A 17107-nucleotide genomic window follows, 5' to 3' on the forward strand; every position below is an offset into this window, starting at 1 on the left:
TTAAAAGACAGTTCACTCGTATTTCCAAATCTCACACACAAAGATTAAACAAAACACAAATACTTAATATTGTTTATTGTAAAAATGTGTTCACTTATCATGCTCAGAAATTTGAAAACACAACTTATGTTGAATGTTTGGCTATGACGCTGCAAAATAATGACGCTAAACGTATGACTCAAAAAAGTAAATGGATGTTTAGTGTGGTGAGTATGTTTATAGCTAATTGAGATCAAGAGCCAACCAACAATAAACGACATGTTACCTGGAGTCCTTAAACATGCTACTCCGTTTTTTTTATTTCGAGTCTTTCTTTTTGGCGGAACCTGAAGTATCCACAATCAACCACTACACCTCGCCGCCAGCGGGGGGCGCTGGAGGCCGAGCCCAACACATTTTACGTACCGAAGAAGTCCTTCCTCCTCAGTTCCGATCGCTAACCCGCAGTTCACAGAGCCGCAACCATGGAGGAGGCAAAAAACAAAGAGAACAAGCAGACCGAAAAGACTGATGAGAAGGAGAAGGACAAGGAAAAGGGCCAGAAGCCCTCGGGGAAGGACAAGGACAAGAAAGAGGAGCAAGAATTGGTATTTTTCTCATTCAAATATGCGCTCGCTGCTCGCCGTGTTATTTCGCCTGAGTCACTGCCGCTGGTCGAGCAGGCCGGAGAGTCAACGGCGGCCAACACGGACGACCAGGGCGCTTAACTTACTCCACTGTGATTGTCCATCGTGTGAAACGGGCGCCACCCTGACGTAGTGACCCGCGGTGCTCCCCTTAAAGTCCCGCCGACGGGCCCCCGAGCGTGCTCCCGGCTGACGTGGGCCTAAAGCCTCCTCAGCCGGCCGGCTAACGTTAGCTCGCCGGTAGCATCGGCGCTGGACTGTAATGACACAGCAGCTAACGTGAAGCCGAAGAAACGATCACGACGACGGTTGTTTTAACGTTTCTGCTGCTTCAGACCTGCGCGGCAGCTTCAGCTTTGTCTTCGTGTCGTGGCCGATGTTCGGTTGTTTAGTTTGTGAGATCCGGTGGTGTTGTGGTCGTTCTTGTTTACGCCATTAGTAAAGTTACAACATGTGTCATCTCTGCAATCAGTTGACTGTATTATAATCACGTCGCTGTTTATGTTTACGTGCTGGCTGGTGTAGTTTTTCATCATAATTATGTGTAAACATTGTCACTACCATCAAACTGTGGTCACACCAAAGGCATTGATAACAGTTGATCCTCTTTTTTTTTTTTTAATAAGATTCATATCAGATCATGTTATTCTTTGTCTATTTCTCAGTCAGAGGAAGACAAGCAGCTACAAGAGGATCTGGAGATGATGGTGGAAAGACTGGGTGTGAGTATTCAATTTCCCACCACTCCTCTGTGCGTCAACATGTAAGACCCCTTACGGGGAAACGTGTTGATGTCTGTTTTTCTACACATTGGCAGGAGAAGGACATAGCACTACATCGTCCTGCATTAGAGGAGCTGCGCAGACTAATCCGCTCCTCAACCACCTCCATGACCTCAGTACCAAAGCCCCTGAAATTCCTGCGCCCGCACTATGGCAAGCTCAAAGAAGTCTATGAGGGCATGGCCGCTGGAGAGAACAAGGTAAGGCTCTGCTGGGTTGCAAGAAAACGGGAACAAGTGAAGTATTGGCTCGTTCTTAAGAGTTCTCACTGGACTCAAAGGATTGTCAGTGATGTGGATTGCCGTCCTGCTACATTGATGTGTAAACAAATAGGGGATTTATAGGCCAGTATCCGTGCGTGTTTATGTAATGTAATGTAATGTCAAAACACTGATATTAACACCAATGAATAAATGTCTCTTTTTGTAAGTTTGAACCTTACACACTGTTTGTTTTTGCAGCGTTTCTGTGCTGACGTGGTGTCTGTGTTGGCCATGACTATGAGCGGAGAGAGGGAGTGTTTGAAGTATCGTCTGCTCGGCTCTCAGGAGGAGCTCGCCTCCTGGGGACATGAATATGTCCGGTAAGTCATGACATCACTCAGACATCAGCCATGATTCGGCATCATCAGACAATGTGTGAAAGACTGCAACGTAAACAGAGGGAATGCATAGATGGTACGATCTTGTCTTTCTTTTTAGTTTGGTGTAACATTTCCTCCACTAATTATTAGGATGAAATGTAGCCACAGGGTTTCATTAGGTGTAGAAAGGGGGATAAAGATCACTCTACAGAACTACATGACAAATGTTGAGGAGAATTCATGTCCTTGAATAAATCCTACTGTTTGTTCTGTTTGCTTCATTCCTTGCTGACAAACACCTCTCTGTCCATGTCTTCCAGGCACCTTGCTGGTGAGGTGGCTAAAGAGTGGCAGGAGGTCGAGGAGAGCGATAAGACCCAGCAGGAGACCCTGCTGAAACTTGTGAAGGAGATAGTGCCCTACAACATGGCCCACAATGCCGAGCATGAGGCGTGCGACCTGCTGATGGAGATTGAGAGGCTGGACATGCTGGAGGACTATATTGACGAGAACGCCTACGGAAAAGTCTGCCTCTACCTCACCAGGTGTGTGCAAATGTTTGCACTTTGCTCGGAAAACACAAACGTTGCTATGATTAGCATGTTGAACACACTGTAAAAAGAGCACTCGCTGATTTATGAGCATTTGATCTCTTACATTTGTGCTTCACTTCTCCAGCTGCGTGAGTTACGTTCCTGAGCCAGAAAACTCAGCGCTGTTGAGATCTGCCTTGAACATCTTCAGGAAGTTTAACCGTTACCCAGAAGCCCTGCGACTCGCCCTGATGCTCAACGATGTGGAGCTAGTAGAAAACATCTTCACATCCTGCAAAGACATGTAAGGACTGTAAAGTATTATATCTGGATGAATGTACTAATTGTAACAGGTGTAGAAGTTTTAAACAAAACTGTTGAGAGCAGACATGTTTAAAGGTCCTATATTATATAAATTAGATTATTATTATTCTTTTTTATATATATATATAAAGCAGGTGGAGGTGCTTTATAAATACAGTGAAAGTCAAAACATGTACATAGCTCATATTCAGAAACTGCCTTTTTGACTTCTGCAAGTTTGTGATGTCACAAGCCCACGCTCATGTCATATGTTCGCCCTCACTACGGCCCTCTGTCCAACCGTTTTATGTGGAAGAAAACACAGAGCGGTCATTCCAAGCTAAGAAGCTACAAGACTGGAGAAAACTTGTGGTTGTTTTGGGCGTGTGTCACTCGGTAAAGAGTCGGCCAATCAGAAGACAGGGTCATTCATATCAATGTGCCTTCAAGACACAGACACAAAACAGCCTGTTCTTGACAGAGCTTCAGAGAGATGGAAAAAACATATTAATATGGATTTTGGTTCCTAAAACCACAAAAATATATTCTCGTGAATATGAAGTCTGCAAACATAACACCAGAGTAAAGAGTAAAATATGGGACCTTTAACTCTAATAATTCAACGGCCATTTTTGTACTCCCTCTTTTTGCGGCAGGTCGATAGCAAACTCAAACTCCCTCCATCTTTGTCCTTTCCAGAGTCATCCAGAAGCAGATGGCCTTCATGCTGGGTCGCCATGGCATGTTCCTGGAGCTTAATGAGGACGTAGAGGACTATGAGGACCTGACGGAGATCATGTCCAACGTGCAGCTCAACAGCAACTTCTTGGCCCTGGCCAGAGAGGTAGGAGACTGTAAAGCAATGACTTTCACAGTGATTGTTCATGTTTGTTATGAAGTGGTTTATCATGTCAATAATATAATATAATACAATACATGTCTAAGTATTTAAAATGCTATGAATTTGAAAAGCTAGATGCCTTTTTGCAAGCTTGGCTGCTGATGAGTCACTTCTGGGGCTGCATGTCACTTTGGGCTCACACATCAAACTGACACAGAAAGCACAGGAGGAGAATATTGATACTGGCCTGACACGGATATACTGATATCCTGTCTTTGTTGGTTGATACGGAAACCTTTTTTGTTTTACAGAATGTATTGCAGAAGGAAATAAGTTCCCAGTGAAGTTTCTTGTTTCAGTTCATTGATGTTCGTGTGGGGAAACAAACCTGATTAATATCCCTCCTGTATCACGTATCTATGTCCACGAGTGTCAAAAGTGTTTGATGATCACATTTGAGTGATCACTGCAAAAACACACATATATACATATATATATACACATACACATATATATTACCTTCGGAGGACACAACAGCTGAATGGTGGCCGCGATGAATGAATGAAAGGCTGATAGCCCAAAATGACTTTCATCACTGACCCTTCCAGGATAACGGTGTCTGATTCATAGATGGAGGATTATAACATAACTTCAACGTCACTCACGATGAGTCATTAATAACACACGGGTTCTTGTCTTCCTCAGTTGGACATCATGGAGCCCAAAGTCCCAGATGACATCTACAAAACACACCTGGAAAACAACCGTGAGTCCATATGGGAAGATTATGTGTGTTCGTTTAGGTCGAGCATAAATATTCATTTTAAATTATCAGAGATAAAAGCATCACTAAAGGTAAAATAAGGGTGTTTGAAGGATGCTGTGTTTTGTGATTTACTGGCCAGGTGAACTGAAAATTATATTTTTATCACTGATTGTTCATCTGTACATTTCATCCATGTCGATGACCTGCGTTTGTGTGTGTGTGTGTGTGTGTGTGTGTGTGTGTGTGTGTGTGTGTGTGTGTGTGTGTGTGTGTGTGTGTGTGTGTGTGTGTGTGTGTGTGACAGGGTTCGGAGGCAGCGGCTCCCAGGTGGACTCCGCTCGTATGAACTTGGCCTCCTCTTTTGTGAACGGCTTCGTCAACGCAGCCTTTGGACAGGACAAGCTGCTCACGGACGACGGCAACAAGTGGCTGTACAAGAACAAGGACCACGGTACAAGAACCACACATGCTTACACACCAAAGTGGAGGGAAACCATCATTTCATAATACTGATATTTGCAATCGTGGTTTTTCCACTGCATTCTATTTGCTGCTTCATTTTCAAAAATGACTGTATGTCCTCAGGCATGTTGAGTGCTGCAGCCTCCCTGGGAATGATCCTGCTGTGGGATGTGGATGGTGGTCTGACCCAGATTGACAAATACCTCTACTCCTCTGAGGACTACATTAAGGTATAGTTACTTTGGATGTATTAAGTTTAATACTATTCTATTTTATGTTTTAATACTTTCTATTTTTAGATTATTTTTTGTATGTGATGGCAGATTCTTAATGAGATACTCTCAATGCCTTCAGTCCTTGAGTTTCAGGAAAATTACTGTAACACATCAGCAGAATTCACTGGACTGACTGGAGGGCTGGGTATCCTTCAAAAATAATACTGGTACCTTGACTTTGGGTCCTGAACTATTAACTCTTTCAATACCAATTTTACAAAATCCAGTACAAGAAAAAGAATATTACGTTTCTCATTATGGTAAAAATTCTTTAATTTTCAGGCAGTTTATAGTGGGAGTGTGTAACCCAGTTTGATTTTTGTAGCTACAATAAATGGATGTCCTTTAAACACCTTGCTAGATGCTACAATTTACTGGTGTTCCCTGAATGCCTCACATGCTATTGGCAGATGCTAAGTAGGCACCTGCACACACAGAAGCCTCCAGTTACTGCAGTGCACACAACCCAGACAGGTGAATGGTCAAACATGTCATTTAAAAAGAGTGAAATAAGGCATTTTAATGTAAAAGTTACTGACCAAAGTTAAAACCAAGTGATTTCTATCCACCTGGGCAAGTTGAGCTTGTGTTTGGAGAATGCTGAGTTCATGAGATTTACTCTTACCTAAACGTAGCCAAAGTTGTTCGATTTAAACAAAAGCATGTTAGTGTGGCTGTAGTTCAGGTTGTTAGTTGTGTTACCAACTAACAAGGCATTTTTCATTACCAGATAGTTTTGGAGCAGCTTGATGTCATGAAAGTGTCGAAGCCCTGACACTGATTTCTGAATTTGACTTTCTGAACAACGCAATTGATTCTCCGGCTCTTTGAAAGTGAGGAGAGGCTATAAATGTGTTGGTCTTTTTTTTTCTCTTCTCTGTGCAGTCCGGTGCCCTCCTGGCCTGTGGCATCGTCAACTCAGGTGTGAGGAACGAGTGCGACCCGGCTCTCGCCCTGCTTTCCGACTACGTCCTCCACAACAGCAACGTCATGAGGATAGGAGCCATCTTTGGGTGAGAAGAATGTTCATGGTTGTGATGAAAGATTTGTTCTGCAGTCACAAGCTGCAGCGCCTGTGCCTTAATATGTCGTGTATGGAGTTTATGACTCCATACACAGTGGTAGCTTCTCATCTATGTTGAGGTGGTAGGTAATGGCTGATTGTCTTCCTGGTTGCAGACTGGGTCTTGCTTATGCTGGCTCCAACAGAGAAGATGTTCTTTCTCTGCTTCTCCCTGTGATGGGAGACTCCAAATCCAGCATGGAGGTATGACTGTGCATTTGCTGTTAATGTCACAGCTCCCTCTGCCTTCAGTCAGTTTAACAACATTAAATGTGTGTGTGTGTGTGTGTTAAACCTCCAGGTGGTTGGAGTGACAGCGCTGGCATGCGGTATGATCGCGGTGGGGTCTTGTAACGGTGACGTGACCTCCACCATCGTCCAGACCATCATGGAGAAGAACGAACAGGAGCTGAAGGACACGTACGCTCGCTGGCTGCCTCTCGGCTTGGGACTCAACCACCTGGGTAGGCATGGACACGAACTAAAGAGACGAAGAACAACTTCTTCTGAAGGACTTTGTGCAGTTTATGATCTGATATAGAAGTAAACTGCAGCTCCTCTAACTGTCGTGTTTGTTATTTCTCTGTCCTTTAGGTAAAGGAGAAGCTATTGAGACGACCCTGGCAGCTCTACAGGTCGTCCCTGAACCTTTCCGCAGCTTTGCCAACACACTAGTGGACATCTGTGCATATGCAGGTCAGTCTTGCAGTACTGTCTTTCAGCTGTTGTCTGCACACATGCACGTGTCCGTCAATCTGTGCATATGCGCTATTTCATACCCTCCATAAGTCAACCGTATACATGAAAGAGGATAAAAACGTTCTCACAGTGCGCCTATAACAACCAAAAACCATAACTAATGTAAATCTGACTGCCATCCCCTTCAAAGTAGCCCCCTTGTACATTGTCCCACCGCTCTCGCCATGTTTAGAGCACTCCCTGGAAGTCCTGCTCTGTAAGCATGTCGAGCACTAGATCTCCTCCACTATCAAAATGCTGAGTCTTCAGCTTGAACTATATTTTGGGGAACAGAAAAAAGTCGTATGGATGTGGAGCAACATTTGTTTTGTTATAAAAAAGTTGCTATGAGCATCCACATTGTCATGTTTGGGAACCAAATTGTCGTGGCACCACAGTTCAGGTCGTTCGGACGAATATTTTCACTCAAAACATCTCGGTAGAACTCTGTGTTGACAGTCTGACCCTGGGGGGGGGGGGGGGGATTCATGGAGCATTACTGCGCAAATGTCAAAGGCCGTGATCAGACTGCAGACAAAGCAGTTCTTTAGGACAGACTGCCCGCACTGTTATTTGCAAGTGAACAGATCGGATTTGGTGTTTCCAGACTGATCCTGACATCACCAGCCGATCTGCACGGAAATGGAAGCAGACGGTTTCTTTTGGCTTCTTTCCGTGGACTGCTGTTCTCGTTGTCCTCAGAAACCAGAAACGACACTTTCTGACGGCGCTCTGCTTGTGGGAGCACACGCTCTGCGCTCTCTGAAAATGACGTCACCGTGTGTCGCGCTGCAGGTGACGCAAGAAATCGAGATTGATACAGGATTTGATGTGCGCTTCGCCACTCTCTGCTTAAGTCCACGGAGAAATCAAAAATGCACACGTACCAGTGGATCCAAAAACACATGTAACTCAGGTGCACCTCGTAGGCCTACACGGGGCTTCTGAAAACACCTAACTCACTGCCTCCTCTTCAGGTTCTGGTAATGTGCTGAAGGTGCAGCAGCTTCTCCATATCTGCAGCGAGCACTACGAAGCCAAGGAGAAGGAAAAGGAGGAGGACAAGGACAAGAAGGATAAGAAGGACAAAGACAAGAAGGACTCTGCTGCTGACATGGGCTCCCACCAGGTAAGGACTCCCTTCTGGTCATTCTCATGCATCCGTTCTTTACTACATATATTATGGAGGTTATTCTGCAGGGAAAAAGAAATTATGTTTGATTTATTTTTCTGTTTTCCTCTCAGGGTGTGGCTGTTCTCGGGATCGCCCTGATTGCCATGGGGGAGGAGATTGGTTCTGAAATGGCTCTGCGAACATTCGGACACCTGGTGAGTAACACCACCGGTTGTCAGTCTACCGATTATCCTTTGATTTTTCTTTTTACGCTCTGAAAACATGATTGTAAATTTCATATTATTCGTTTCTTCTCAAAACGGATCGACCCGGTTTCTCTGATTAGACCTCATCACCCGTCCTCATTTTCATTCTTTTCATCTACATCACATCTTCCAAACTTTTGATGCAAAGTTTTCTCTTTTGTGCTCTGCCAGTTATACAAAGACAACATAACGATGTCCTCTGTCATGTGTCAGATATGTATAGTGGGGTGTGACAGCTCATGTAGGCAATTAAAATAATTAGAAACAGATTTTTTTTTTTCTTTTTTTTTCCCACTTTTGATCTCTGATTTATGTTCTCATAAACTCTAATTTTCACAATTTATTCCATCAGCTGCGTTACGGTGAGCCCACCCTGAGGCGAGCGGTGCCACTCGCCCTGGCTCTCATTTCCGTGTCCAACCCTCGTCTCAACATCTTGGACACCCTCAGCAAGTTTTCCCACGACGCTGACCCCGAGGTCTCCCACAACTCCATCTTCGCCATGGGCATGGTGGGCAGCGGTGAGTTCGGTTCTGAGCATGATATGAAATAATGAGATCCTAAAATGGCTGCCATAATGCCACACATCTCTTGCGTGTCCTCTCAAGGGTTTTGATGTCTAGTAGGCTCCAGCCAATAGACCCAACAGACACTTTTCCACTGCCAACACTAGCTCAGCTCCAGTTTACTCTGCTCACCTTTATTGGTTTACTATCGGAAAACAGTTGTGGGTAAACCTGGTGCCTGGTACTATTTTTGATATCCATTCCTTTGAGGTTCCAGAGGTAATATTTAAAGGTGATGTGAAAACGCTGTAGAGCACTGATTGGTTAGAGAGAATCGTGACAATCACTGCGTCACTGTGTGCACGACACATCCAGCACAGACTGGTAACGAGTCAATCTACCGTAGAGGCAGCAATTTATTTTATTCACAGGATGTCTTGATTGAAAAGATATGATGCTTAAAGAATAAAACGCAACAAAATTCAAATTTTTTTTTAGATGACTCATGCCTCAGTCTTCATAAAACTGTATTCACTTCCTGCTTCTCATTAGAAATGTCCCTGAATACTTGAAGGTGCACGTCACTTATTTGTCATTTATAACAATGCACGCTGCTGCATCCTCAGAGTGTCAAACTCCTTAAAACGCTTAACAGGCTCTTCGTTTTTTTCCCTTTTCTTCAGGCACGAATAACGCCCGCCTGGCGGCCATGCTGCGGCAGCTGGCACAGTATCACGCCAAAGATCCCAACAATCTCTTCATGGTCCGACTGGCTCAGGTGGGTGGAAAACAAAAGTCACCCTGTACCGGGTGCAAGTTCCCTTTAACACACACACACACACACACACACACACACGAGTGATTATTGACTTTCTGCTGTTTGCGTCTCCGCAGGGTCTGACTCACCTGGGCAAAGGCACACTCACACTCTGTCCGTACCATAGCGACAGGCAGCTGATGAGTCAGGTCGCCGTGGCTGGACTGCTCACCGTGCTCGTTTCCTTCCTCGACGTTAAGAACAGTGAGTTCATTTTCCTCCTGCTCCCTCACACACCTCCATTACCATCCTGTCATTTGAAAGTTATATGAATTTAAGAGTTCCCTGAGCTAATATGCCCCCCCTGCTGTTCTTTGTGTGCATTACAGTAATCCTGGGGAAATCTCACTACATTCTCTACGGCCTGGTAGCAGCCATGCAGCCACGTATGTTGGTCACATTCGATGAGGAGCTGCGACCACTGCCTGTGTCTGTTAGAGTTGGACAGGTAAAGCTCTGACTGTCTAATACCCTCTTAGACTGTCGCAAATAAAGTTTCAATCTGTTGAAATCGGTGCCAAGTCGAGTCCACCAACCCACATATTTAGGTCCCTGGAGAACACTTCCTTAAATTAATTCCATGGCTAATTTTGTTGGGTCCAGAAAGTAGGTGCATGCTGAGTGGAAGTTTTACAGCTGTTGACTTTTTCAGATAAAAAAAAAAATGAAATGTGTTGTTTAGGAATAGAGGTGTGGTACATGATGGAGAACGTACAGAATTTTATCAGCAATATAAAAACAAGAATTCAGATCTAAGAAAAGGAAAACGTTGTTTAACGTATGTTTGTTTGTGTGATGTGTCCACAGGCTGTGGACGTTGTGGGCCAGGCAGGTAAGCCCAAGGCCATCACAGGTTTCCAGACTCACACCACACCGGTGCTGCTGGCTCACGGAGAGCGAGCCGAGCTGGCCACAGAGGAGTACCTCCCCGTCACTCCCATCCTGGAGGGCTTTGTGATCCTGCGCAAGAACCCCAACTATGAAACTTAAACTGCGCCCACTCTCACTGGCATTTCCTTGTGTTTCTAAGGGTTAGCCCTCCATGGCTCTTGGCAGTTCTTATATTTAGTTGTTCATCGCATGACTGAGAAGAGCGAGGCAGGCCCATCTTTCTTGCTCTGTCGTCTGTGGCTCAGCTGCAGCAGTCATTAAAAATGGATAGGGTCTGGTTAATTGGACTGGTATGACACAGGGAGGGTAAACTGGGACCTCGTTCTCGACATATATGGTTTCCTCTTTGCTCTAATTTTGATCCACCTCTCCATTATATACTGAAACAGCTGTTTGACTGATCTGAGGCCAGTTGAAAAGTGGGACCTGCTCACCAGCCTCCTGTATATGTTTCAGTTGTCAGTAAACGAATAACTACTGCTCAGTCCACACCTGTGCTTCAAATGTGCCCCCCGCCCCACGACTTACATCCCCAGTCATCTTTTGTAATCGGAGCATTTTAAAGTGTGTATTCTATACCACGTTTTTCTTGTTTTTGGTTTTGGTTTTGTTACAGTACTTGTACAGTACGGTTGAATCAAAAATAAAAACTCAGATCCACATGGTGGAAAATTGATGGCTGTGTTTTCTTTATACTTTGATTAAGGTGCAAAGTGTCAATCATTTGTTTCAATTTCTAAACCTCTATAAAGCAGGTAAAACACTGTTCAGACCAGGACCGACAAGTCTATTTTCAGACTTTGTTTTAATGTTTTATTGTATTTTGGCCTCTGCAGGGCCTTGTTTCAGGTACAGTACAGTTTATCCAAAAATGTAGTTGGGTTTTTATTTTAAACAATTAGACAATAATTTTGTGACATTTCATGCAATATAGATTTTTGCCCTATGCAGAGCAGCTAGCAATATTAAAACGTATTTAAAAGGTCATTAGAATTAAATAATACTAATTCGAATACATTGAAGTAATTTTAAATAATTAATAATTAAATTTGTATTAAATTTGTATCTCCATTAAAACAGGAGACTCGGGGTTTTATTTTCAAGAAAATATCCGCAATAACATAAAACACAAACGTCTCCAAAAACAAAAAGAAAAGCAGCAGCGTGTTGTTTCCAGACGCAGTAGATGAAGACGAGACTTCCTTCGACCCACAACACGATGACTGGGGAACTTTCACGTGACGGGATTTTGCCGGAATTACAAGCTGCCGGCTTCCGGGAAGATTTTCCGTCCGTCCGGCTCCGCGGACTCAAGGAGAGAAAGGTAAACGTCCTGAACTCAAGATCCAGTCAAATGTTTACTTTTTCTTTTTTTTTTTCTTTTCCTTTTCTCTCTCAAAAGAAGCGCCCGGTCGCTGTTCCGCGGACACCCGGGGAGGAGGCGTCCGGCGTCCGTCGACCGTTTCGCGGAGCGCCGATGTCTCCCGTCGGCTCTGCGGCTCCTCGCTGTGTTTTCGGGGATTAGCCAGTTAGCTCGGCCGCTAGCCGCTCCGCGCTAACACGACGTGGGTGTTCCTTTTCTTCCACGTTAGCTCGTCCCGGCTAGCCGAGCTAGCGCCGCGGTAAATAAGGCGAAAAAAATGAGCCGCCCGGCGGCGCGACGTGGAGAGAAATATAAAACGACGTGTCGTGTGTCGCGTACGAGAAGCGGCACACGGACTGTCGCGCCGAAATGTTGTTGTTTTTTTTGTTTTTTTTGCCGGTTGGCGTGAATTGCGCCGCTAGCTGTCCCGACCGTTGGCGTCGCGCTAAACCCGCACCGGAGGCTCGCGGAGCCGAAGCGGGACTTCGGTCGTGTCCGGCCGGCGTGTTTTGGCCGCGGTGTCGGGCTCCCGGCGGAGGAAGCGCTGGAGCTTTTGACTTGACTTGACTGGCTTTTTATTTTTGTTATTTATGATGAATTTAAAAACACGCCTGTTTTGACGGTTGTAAAAGGAGGAATAACTCGACACCTGAAACCCGTGTGATGGCGATGTAACGTCGGCCATCTGAAACCATCTGCGTCAAAAAGGGACGTGAAGATGAAAGGAGCTCTCTGTCCTCCGGCCGGACGGATGTCCTCCTCCAGATAACCGGAGGACGTGACCGTGTGGTGGATGTGTTAGATGTGTAGGAGGATGAACAGATGTTGTAGAAAAACCCTCAGTAACACTTGAATGAATGACTCGACAGGTTGTTTGTTTGTTTTTAGTGGAAGTCGGAGCCAGATGTGGGATTTCCTCTTGAGCGTCTCTAAACAAACAGCTCCACCCTCCCTCCACCTCCACCACCACCCTCGTACTGCATCAGTGCAAACGTAGGCTGTCGCAAAGGTGGTGTTGCTGTCAAAACTGGGCGAAATGAAACGGAGGTGTCTGACTCATTCAGGCAAGTTTACGGTCACTCACCACCGGTCACCGGTCACCGGTCACTCACCACCGGCAGCACCGCTAGCTGGCTTTTATACCTCGACAGATAAAAAACAACAACAACAAAAAAGCTTCCACGCATCATATTTTAGCTGCTGAAAACACAGCAGCCGCCTCCTTTAGTTTATCGGCTTGTGTCCTCCTGCGTCGTTTTGTTCGGGGTCGTGCTTCACGTGTACTGGATGGTTGTCGGTGCCGGTGAGGAGCCGGTGAGGTGCCGGTGAGGTGTGGCTGGCGTGAAGCCGGCAGCTGGGATGTGCATCGCGCCAAACAGCAGCAGAAACCACGTGGTGAATCCAGGTTGGGCCTAGGAGAGTTAGCAGCATGGCTAACGGGACAACACACCGCCGCACGTCTTTGCACGCGTATCTGCGAGTGTCGTTGCCAGGTGTGTGTTGTTGTTGTTGTTTTTTTTTTATCGGTTCGTGTTTATTTTAACTGCGTGTAAATAAGTGTGTTTTGTCGTTCGTTGTGCGCGCGAGCGGACCGACAGACACGCCCCTGTGTCAAAAGCACAAGTGTCCCACAGGTTTTGGACTGACGAAGCACTGCATAGGTAGCTCGTTGTAAAACGTTGTTCCGTGACACGGTCGTTGTGTCGGCTTGTTTTTGTGTTTGGATCACCATGCTCGCTGCAGAGGACTGCAAACATATGTGACCTTAGCTGGGAACAAGGGTCCACAATCGATGCTGACACCATATAGCTCATACACACAGATGTCCATCCTGTGTTTATCCACCTTTGTTATAGAGTGATCTCGGACATGTTTTAACCAGAGGAAATTAATGAATCTACCAGCAGAAATGCAAACGCATGACGTGTTAGAAGCAGGCTGTCACAGTTTGCCTGACATAAGGACACTACCGAGCTTCCTATTGGGGAACTTGAAAGCCTGGAGTCTGGGCATGTGTGGGTTTTGGCAGAATGGAAGCAGAGGAGGAGGTGGAGGAGGTGGTGGGGGAGGTGGGGGAGGTGGAGGAGGCGGGGGAGGTGGGGACAAGCTGTGCTGGTGTGATGCTGTGTCACTGGAGCTGAACTTTTACTGTATGTACATCATTTTCGGGGTGGAAAGACTATTGACTGCTTGTCACTGACTGTTAATGCACAAATGAGATCATGGAAAACCTAATTTAAGTGTTTGCCAATGTCAGCATCAGATTGTTTGTTTTATTCAATGTTATTTTATGCTTGCGTAAGCAAGGAGCACTCTGTCATTTTACACATGGGAATTACTTGTCATTAGGAGTACTAATCAGCCTATAAAGGAAGTGGCATGATGTTGTATGTGGTTCTTAATGAATGGAGCCGTTTTAAAGTCAAAGAATCCAATTTATAACCAATTAATTGTGGAACCAGTGTTATTTGTGTTGGTTTAGTTGTGCATAATTCTTCAAAAAGTAAGAGAAAACACTTTACAAAGTGAGAAAAATGCAACTAACACAAAAGACAAGGTACCTGGACACAATTTCAATGCTCCTTTAAAAACCCGCATTGTGATGCGGAAACGCGACTGCGAGCATAAATTACTTGTTTAACTCCTTTCTGCTGAGTCAGTGAACTTGCATATCAGCCTCATTTGTTAGAAATGTGTTGTTTGAAATGATTGTAAGTGGTGGAGCCAAAAACCCTCCTCTGTTTTGCATAACAGGCACGTGGCTGCTCTTACTGGTTTGTGGTCTAAATTAAAGCTATATTTCGCCACTGTTACAGTGATCCAGCTGTGCTGAGCGAAGGGTGCCACCACAGGGGCACATTGTGTGCTCGGTGTTACCAACACCGGCTGCGGGCAGATACAAACTGCTATCAGGACTGTGAGCTTGGTGAATTGTCTACAAAAGAGAAGTTCCTAAATGCCTTCTTAAGGGGTGAAAGCTGAGAAATCAGTGTGGAAGTGCCTTTTAAGTTGTACTTACAGGCGTTATAGCATCTGTAAAGTGTCTTGAAATCTGCAGCAGCCCATGGACTCATAAATATACTGACCTATATATATATATTTATTTATTTTTTTACCACTGACTTCTCCAAGCAGTAAAGTTTGCTTAGTTTTCAGCGCAGTTGTTATGTTGTTATGTTGTTATGTTTCCAGTGAACGGTTGTTTTACAGCAGAGGTGCGCTGGGCACAGCGAGTGGAGGTCATGCGCATACGGTGGCTACACCCTCTACAGGTGACACCGGAGCCAACTTCTTTAGCAGCAAACTTTTATTCTTCCCCTCTCCCTTTGTGGGTCATGAAAGTGCATGCAGAGGCTTATGCAACAGTCGGAGGAGCATGTTTCACCGGTGGTGGGCTCTCCACAGAGCTGCACGTCAGACCAGCTAGAATGACTGGACTGTGTGTGATTAGGGGGTGGGGAAGTGGGGGGAGGAGGTGTGGGGGAGGGGATGGGGGGTGGATGCTAGATTCCTGCAACAACAACAAAAAGACAACCTCTGGGGGTTTTGCTGTTTCTGCAGACTGTTTCCAAGATTTCTTTTTCTTCATATGTTCTGCAGACTGAGTTGTGGTGTTGAGGTGTGTCTTGTGTCTTGTGTCCAGGAGTTTTTTAAGAAACCAGCCACGTCTCACCGCTTTTGAGTAAAGCAGCCCTCCAAAACACCCAAAGGTTTTTGTTCGAGTGCTTCCCTGTGACTGGAGTAAAGCCTGCGAGGCAATGTAGGTTGTTAGTTTGAGATCTTCTTTTAGCCCTGAGACTGTTTACTCAGCATTTCGTCTCCCAGCCAGCCCCACTTATACCCTGACAATCTTCCTGTCTGCGGATGAGACTTTGAACCACTGCCTGTCACCCCTTGCCCATCCTTCCTTACCCTTCTTACATTGCTGCCATTCTTTTAAGCTCTAAGGCTCCAGTATGGGTCCGTGTCTTTCTAAGCCAGGGATTTCACCCTCGCACCTTTCAAATCTCTATTGGTTTTTTCTTATTTTGTTTTTGTGTCGCTATAGTCATTGTAATAGTGGTGATTACAACCATTTCTGCAGTGTGATTTCCTCTTTTAAAAAAAGGGAAAAAAAACCACCCTGAATCATCATGACTCAGGCTTTTTACCCTGCTGTTTCTCTCTGAGTGAGTGTGCGTATCATAGAAAGGGGTGGTGTGTGTGTGTGTGTGTGTGTGTGTGTGTGTGTGTGTGGCAGAAATGGTGTACGCTTTGTCTATAAATACCAAATGTGTCACTGTTGTGAGGATCATGTAACCTAAAGAAGGCGATTACGCTGGATTCAGGAAATGACCCCTGAGTCAGCGCGGTAATAGTATTTGATTTAAAAAATTTAAAAAAAACACTGTCTACCTACTTTCAGTCATTAACTGTATTACGTGGTCATTATTTCTCAAATGTCGAGCGGTTCAGACTGAATGCAGAGGTCATTTCTGAGGTGGCACAAATGCAGAAATAGTCAATGGAAGTATGCCAGTGAACACAAAATGACAGGATTGTTCTAAGAGGGGTGAATGGAGGTAACCGTTCTCTGAATTTGAAAACGGATGAACTGTGGTTAGATTTACTTACCTATTACATTAGACTGGCAGCATTGCCAATAGTGGCCTAATTTAATGGCCAGTGTGTTGACCAGACTGTTTCTTTGTCAAAGGTATTATAAAACTGTAACTGTGCAAGTTTGTAAATCTGCTACAAACTTACAAGAGAACCGAAAGTTATGTTGGCGCATAGATTTCTCCACCTAAGATCTTTAGTTAACTTCTGACGCAGCTGGATTCAGGAGATCACGTCATCTGGTCCGCGTTCAGGTTATGAGCTTGTTGCTGAACCACGGTGGTTTGGACTGGTGTTGGGCGATGTCTACAGTGAACCTTAGCGATGGAGGACGACATCGGCAGCAGGGATGCCTGGCTCCCATCGTAATGACGGCCAATGGCTTTGTCCATCAGCCCAGCCTCGTTGGGACCATAAGGATCCTACGAGAGGCCACTGGCAGCTACGAACCTGGTTTAGTTGGGACAACAGCAAAAGCAGCTGTTCATTTGAAAACCGTCTGATTAGTTGAAGTCAGCCGTGATACGTGATGGTAGACGGAAGTATTTCTGAAAGTGCCTGTCCGTTTCCAAGGATGAC

At 45.2% G+C, this 17107-nt stretch overlaps 1 protein-coding gene across 1 annotated transcript; it reads left to right on the plus strand.

Moving 5' to 3' along the window:
- Window positions 1-411: 411 nt before the first annotated feature.
- On the plus strand, window positions 412-11242 carry psmd2 (proteasome 26S subunit ubiquitin receptor, non-ATPase 2). The gene is made up of 21 exons (XM_069147477.1): window positions 412-587; window positions 1292-1348; window positions 1444-1608; window positions 1870-1991; window positions 2312-2536; window positions 2670-2828; window positions 3527-3671; window positions 4374-4434; window positions 4739-4885; window positions 5020-5126; window positions 6057-6184; window positions 6351-6438; window positions 6536-6698; window positions 6829-6930; window positions 7950-8101; window positions 8218-8301; window positions 8705-8873; window positions 9542-9636; window positions 9753-9879; window positions 10005-10123; window positions 10483-11242. The coding sequence occupies exons 1-21, from the start codon at window positions 465-467 to the stop codon at window positions 10663-10665; spliced, it is 2721 nt and encodes a 906-aa protein (XP_069003578.1). The 5' UTR covers window positions 412-464; the 3' UTR covers window positions 10666-11242.
- Window positions 11243-17107: the final 5865 nt, after the last annotated feature.

This window comes from Embiotoca jacksoni, unplaced genomic scaffold (assembly GCF_022577435.1).
Source record: "Embiotoca jacksoni isolate LCO1_2020_lvr unplaced genomic scaffold, fEmbJac1.0.p SCAF_14, whole genome shotgun sequence".
Lineage (NCBI taxonomy): Eukaryota > Metazoa > Chordata > Actinopteri > Embiotocidae > Embiotoca > Embiotoca jacksoni.